This window comes from Dendrobates tinctorius, unplaced genomic scaffold (genome assembly GCF_039654945.1).
Source record: "Dendrobates tinctorius isolate UK_male_01 unplaced genomic scaffold, ASM3965494v1 ptg000073l, whole genome shotgun sequence".
NCBI lineage: Eukaryota > Metazoa > Chordata > Amphibia > Anura > Dendrobatidae > Dendrobates > Dendrobates tinctorius.
In genome coordinates this window covers 35,241,484-35,247,778 of record NW_027361741.1, presented here as the reverse complement: position 1 = coordinate 35,247,778, position 6,295 = coordinate 35,241,484, and the positions used below count along the sequence as shown (strand labels likewise).

The window sequence follows — 6,295 nt, the reverse complement described above, 5'->3', positions numbered from 1 at the left end:
ACTAAGGGCGGCTTCTGCCTCGCCCTCACATGAGATGGCGTCCGCAGCGTCCTGACCTACATGAGTGCGGTGTCGGTGATAGTTGAAGTGCTGCCTGTTAGCCGTGGGCTCTCCTGACATTATGAACAGTGTTGGGGAGGAATGCACAGAAATGAAGCGCGAGTACGACCAGTGCTTCAACCGGTGGTTCGCGGAGAAGTTCCTTAAAGGGGAAGGCAGCGGGGACCCGTGCAGCGAGCTGTTCCAGCGGTACCGGCATTGTGTGCAGGTGAGGGCAGCGGTGCTGACTTCTCGGCGGCGGTGGCGGCGGCCCAGTTGTCTAGAACTTGTCTCTTTTTTTTCTTCCAGAAAGCCATTAAGGACAAGGAGATCCCTGTAGACGGAGTGGAGTTCATGGAACCGAGCAAAGACAAACCGGAGTCTAACACGGGGTCGTGACTGGCACCAGGGTCCTAGTGTTGGGGCCTCAGCCTCCTGCTTCTGCCTGCCCCCAGTACACACTATAATGGGGGCTGTGGATTGTCCCCTATTGAGGTCACTCTGGAGGGGCCGATGTAAGGTCACGCCGCCGGGCGGCCTCCTCGTACTGCGCAGCTTTCTACTCCTCCCTGTATATAAGAATAAATTACTTTTTTATGTACTGGTGGCTTCCTTAATACATAAATTATGCACTTTTTCTTTCCTCTCTAGAATCTTGCCGCTCCTGCTCCCCTTCCTAAGATTCGCACTACCCTGGTCCGGCGTCCACGCCAGTAATCCATGGTGGCCGGATCTTTCCTCCCGGACGCCTGTGGCGATTACAAGACCCCTGCAACGCTTAGTAACATTGCGACATTGCAGGGGTCTGGTAAACCCCAGAGCGGCCCAGGATTTTCGTATTTGAGTGCCAACCTAGGAATCTTCTCTGGCCCGGCTGCCATAGGGTACCAGAGTGGATGCTGGACCCGGCATCCTGTAAGTCCTTGCCTCTCTATTTCTCGTGTCACTACCGTCCGGGTAACACACAGCACTGTACAAAGCAACAGTGTGTGAAGGGTCACCCCTTTGGTAAAGACCCCCTTGTGTATTAGATAAAAGTAGGCTGCCCAGCTAATGGAGGGGGGGGATTTTGTCCCCTGACAAATTAACTGGGGGGGCATAATCACTGCAATGGGTGGGATGGGGAGGCGTCAATCATAACTTCTCACCAGAATAGATCTGCCTCTTAAATATTGCTGTTTTTTCCTGACAGTGGCATTTAAGTGGTTAAGCTGCGCTGATCCGAGCTAGCTCTGGTAGCTGCTGTTAGAGGTGGGACCTGCCCTGTGTGGAGGGGTCTCCGCTCCAGAGCCCCCTGAATATACTTGCTTTCCTTTGTGAAATCCTTCCTTTAGATTGAACGGTTGATTCCCATGCTCGAATACACATCAGGGGTTGTTACAGCTAATTCTCTGAACAGCAGAAACCTAAAAGTTAGTATTCGGTGTTTTATTTACTAGTGCTGTTATTTAGTAATATTGTATAGGAGGATCATATGTACAGCAGATGTGTTAAGTTTTTTTTTTTTCTTTCTAAATGCAAATTGAAGCAACTCTCCCAAGTCATCTGAACCCGCCAACCATTCAGTGTATCGAGGCCTCCCGACCAGGTGTAAGGGAAGACGGCTTGCCCAACTCCCACCAAAAAATTTGACAATGTAGCCCTTTAACTCCTTCAGCCCCCAAGCCTGTTTTCGCCTTCATGACCATGCCAAACTTTACAGTTCTGACCAGTGTCACTTTATGTGGTAATAACTTGAACTCTTCAACTGATTCTGAGATTTTTTTTCTATTGACATATTGTACTTCATGATAGTGGTAACATTTGTTCACATTGACTTGCGTTTATTTGTGAAAATCTAGGGAATTTGGAATATTTTGCAGTTTCCAAACTTTTAATTCTTAAGCCCTTAAACCAGAAATGTCACACAAAATAGTTTCTAATTGACATTTACCACATGTCTATTTTAAATCTTCATTTTTGAAACATAGTTTTTCTTTTGTTAGGAAGTTAGAAAGGTTAGAAATTGATCAGCAAATTTTTTTATTTTCACAAGGGTAACAAGAAAATTTGAACCCAAAATTTGTTGTCCAATTTGTCCTGAGTACACCATTACCACATATGTGCTTGTAAACTACTTTTGAGGCATAGTGCAAAGCTCCAATGGGAAGGAACACCATATTATAGTGTAGATTTTACTGTTATGGTTTGTGGGTGCCATGTCACATTGGCAGAGCCCCTGAGGTGCCAACACAGCAGAAACCCCCCCCAAATAAGTGACCTCAATGAATACATCTAGGGGTGCAGTGATCATATTGACACCATGGGTGTGTCACAGAATTTTATACCATTGGGCAGTGAAGACAAAATAACTACATTTTTACCACCAAAATTTTGTTTTGGCCCCAGATTTTACATTCTCTACTGGGAATTGAGTATACGCAGCCGTGCTTCTGGAGATACGCACCCATAAATCTGGTGGACTCTTAACACTTCAAAAATGTGTATGCTAAATATGGTTTAGACACACTGGGGCTCAGAAGGGAGGAGGGCATTTGGATTTGGGAGTGTAGAATTTTGCTGAACGGTGAGGAGCCTTTGTATGATCATTAACATGGAAGCCCCTTATATTTTTGTTAACAGATGACGGACCTGAGTGAGGGCTTGCTTTTTTTTTTTTGTGGATTGAATTGAAGCTTTTGTTGGGAACATTTTACATAACATTTTGGATCACGTTTATCCCGCGCTAAGTCTCCCAGTGACGTTATTTAGATGAAACCCCCCTGAGGAAGGCACTCACTGAAATGAGGCAGCAGAGTAAGGCTATGTGCACACGCTGTGGATTCATCTGCGGGTTTTTCCGCGTGGATCCGCAGGTAAAGTGACCTGCGGTTTGACACCTGGACAATGGAACAGGTGTCAAACCGCTGCGGAATCTGCAGAATTGACATGCTGCGGTCTGTAAACCGCACCAAAACTGTGGAAAAAACCGCAGCGTGGGCACAGCGGTTTTGAAGACCCATAGGATAACATAGTACTGTACCATGTCTGCAGAACTGCTGCGGATCCGCAGGGCCAAAAACGCTGCGGAACCGCAGCAGAATCCGCAGCGTGTGCACATAGCCTTACTCTGGACCATGATTGGCCTCTGTTCAGCGTTGTCCTTTTTAGAAGAGCACAAAACTGTAGCCAACGTCACTTTATGCTCATCTAATAAAGACGGACATCGCATGCTCATAGGCCAGACAGCATTATCTGCATCATTATAGGGAATCTTCCGCCAGAGGTTCCGCCTGAATCGCGTATCTCAGAGATTTACACGAAAACCGCGGTGTAAGCACTCAGCGGAGAGCACAGGATAAATGTACGCCGAGCCTTACTTGTGATCTTTGGGCGGTAGAATGAACAATTCAGCAGGTGAAGAATTGGTTTTATTTTTTACGCCGTTCCTCCTGCAGTATAAGTGATTAGGCAACTGTTTTCTTCGGGTCGGTGCGATTACAGCGATACCAGATTAAGCTCGGATTTTTTCTGTTTGGCACCTGTCACACACAAAGACTTCATCACCATATTTTAAAAGTTATAACGTCTACATATTTTGGCTGACAGTCATGTAAGGGCTTTGTTTTTTGCAGGACAAGTTTACGTTTGTATTAGAACTATTTTCAGTCTGCTCGCAGTTATAAAGCACAGCAGTGCACTTGCATTACAATGTGTTATAACTCGGTTGTGCACTGACACACAAGCTTGTTAGACCTTTCTCTGAACATGCTCTAAGGCTGAGTTCACATAGCGTTAACGCAGTCCGTTCAACACATAGCGTTGACGGACTGCATTGACGCTACTCTCTAACGCGATCGCGCTAGCAGCGACGGACCCTCGAACGCTGCAGACCATGTCCGAGGGTCCGTCACCAAAAGACAGCACATTGCTATTGTGTGCCGCTTATGACATGCATTAGCGATGCGCTACATTATTGCCATCTATGGGTGCGTTAACGCATCTGTTACATAGCGTTAACGCTGCTATGTAATGGATGCGTTAAACGCACCCCCCCTAACGCAGTATGAACTCAACCTAACAAGCTTACTAGCCTCGTGACCCGGGGTAACCATGGCAACAATTGGACCCTCTCGACATCGTGGGGGCAACAATTGGAGGGGATAAGGAGCTCCCTGCCTTCTAAATGCTAAAATTAATGTAGAATGCAGCATTTAGGTGGTTAAACTGCTGGGTGTGGTGCTCCTGGCAGTGAGAGCCAGGTGTCAGCTTCTGAGCGCTCAAAATTGCTATGATACATGGGGTATGTACAATATTGGGAAGGGGTTAAAAGATGAGGTAATTATCCCTTTATGACCCCCAAAGTGCTGCTGAAACAGTGAGAAATCATGTTGTGAAGTTAAGTCTGGAAGTGCATGGGGGCATGATGACGTGCTTGTGGTTCCTCTGCCTTACCTTGTATATCCTACCTCAAGCTGGTTTCACATTTGCATATCTGCGCAGCATTTGATCCGCATGCATCATGCGTACATATCTTTAGCATGGTGTACGCAGGAACATGCGTTTGCTTGCGGATGCATGCATCGTTTCGCGGTGTGCGGCGAACGCAACATGTTGCATTTTTTTTGAGGCTTCAAATATGTGCAGCCATACGCATGCAGATGAAGTGCGTCAAAACACATTACTGTCTATGGGAACGTTCTTCATGAATGAGCAGGTCCAGGAAGTGTTAAATTAAACAATTTTTTTTTTTTGTTAATAATTCTTATTTTTCACAATCCCTGTGTTTTCTTTATCTCTTTATTTTAGTATGTGTGTATTGTTGAGTGACGTATTAACAGGTGATATAGTCAAGGTGTTTAGTATTAAAGTCAGCAAACATTACAGGTACATTTTACTTATTAGCGGCTTAAACCATTTCATCTTGCCATGCCACACGTCCAATATCAGAAACAAAGTAGGCAGCAAATTTGTCCTTCATTCAGGCAACTTCCACTGTTGTCCTCAGTGGGTGACCTTGGTAATCCTGCAATATGGAATGAAGAGGTTCCACGTTGGGTCGCTCTTTTACCAGGATGTAATTCTGCAGAATAACACACGCTTTCACAACCTCATCAATTGACTCAATTTTTAGATTGATGGGTGTTCAAATCAATTTGGACCACACTTATAAAATTACTTTTTAAGGGGAAATGCCTAAATTATTTGGCAGCTAAGGAACACGGGTGCTTTTTTTTACATTCTGTATAAAATGTGTAATTGAGCCCATTAGTGTTGCATTAGATCTGTAATCTGGCAATATTTGCTGTTGTGTAATGCCCATGGACAGGACGAATACCTGTAATATGATTTGTGATGCTGTGTGCCAAAACACTGTGCCTCAAGCAGTGGTGTAACTAGAGTGAGACCAAGGGTTGTAGTTGCACCTGGGGGAAGAAATTATGGAGACCCAAAAGGTCCCTTTGGCCCATATGTGACTACCAATACTATTAATAACCCCATTATAGTTGGGGACCCTGAGGAGATTTTTGCATTGTCTCTTGGGTAAAAAGTTACACTGCTGGCTTCAAGGTATAATCGGAGGCATGCAGAGATATGGAACAGTCATGGAGCGGACAATAAGCTCTGATTTGGAATAGTCTTGTGCATGAGCTTAGTGGATCTACACTGTGCGCATATATAGGCCTCCTGAGGCTAGTGCAGTAGGTCATCTAACAATTCAGAAAAGGCTTTTCAGGATGATTTTCTGCATATAACGAGATGATCACATTTCATTCTCCCACCAATGCTCCGATACAGCTGAATGTGGCCCAATCAGTAGGGTCAGGAAGGTTTTTATAACTAGTGATGATCGAACGTGCGCAAATAATATGTTTAAGTCCCCGCACCAGCATGCCCCACAGCTGTTTGACAGCCGCAACATATGCAGGGATGCCCCTGCGGTATGCAATCCCTGCATGTGATGCAATTATCGAACCGCCGCAAGACATACAGCCTAGGGGACTCACACATACGATTCCAGCACGCTGAAGTCACTCGGTTAGCACCTGCGTGTGCTCGGATAACACCTTATCGGAACACTTTCGCTCTTAACTTTTAGTTAAGTTTACTTTGGAGTTACAAGGACTCATCCCTTCATGTGTATAGTGGCTGTGTTCACACTTTATCATTGACCGGTTTTCTTGCTATTGCTACAAGCTGACATTTGTTAAATCAACCACATATGAAGATACTGGAAACACATAGCCAAGTGCTGTGTATTGGAATAGTTTTATCC

The 6,295-nt window shown here is 45.2% G+C and overlaps 1 protein-coding gene across 1 annotated transcript; it reads left to right on the top strand.

Moving 5' to 3' along the window:
- Nucleotides 1-640, top strand: TRIAP1 (TP53 regulated inhibitor of apoptosis 1). The gene is made up of 2 exons (XM_073582750.1): nt 1-268; nt 349-640. Exons 1-2 carry the CDS (start codon nt 122-124, stop codon nt 436-438), a joined length of 237 nt encoding a protein of 78 aa, XP_073438851.1. The 5' UTR covers nt 1-121; the 3' UTR covers nt 439-640.
- Nucleotides 641-6,295: the final 5,655 nt, after the last annotated feature.

What these genes read in the sequence shown, in the direction of transcription:
- TRIAP1 (XM_073582750.1), top strand. Translation starts at nt 122, where the DNA reads ATGAACAGTGTTGGGGAGGAATGCACAGAAATGAAGCGCGAGTACGAC. An exon ending in GGTACCGGCATTGTGTGCAG is followed by an intron (nt 269 to 348) that starts GTGAGGGCAGCG and finishes TTTTTCTTCCAG; the next exon opens with AAAGCCATTAAGGACAAGGA.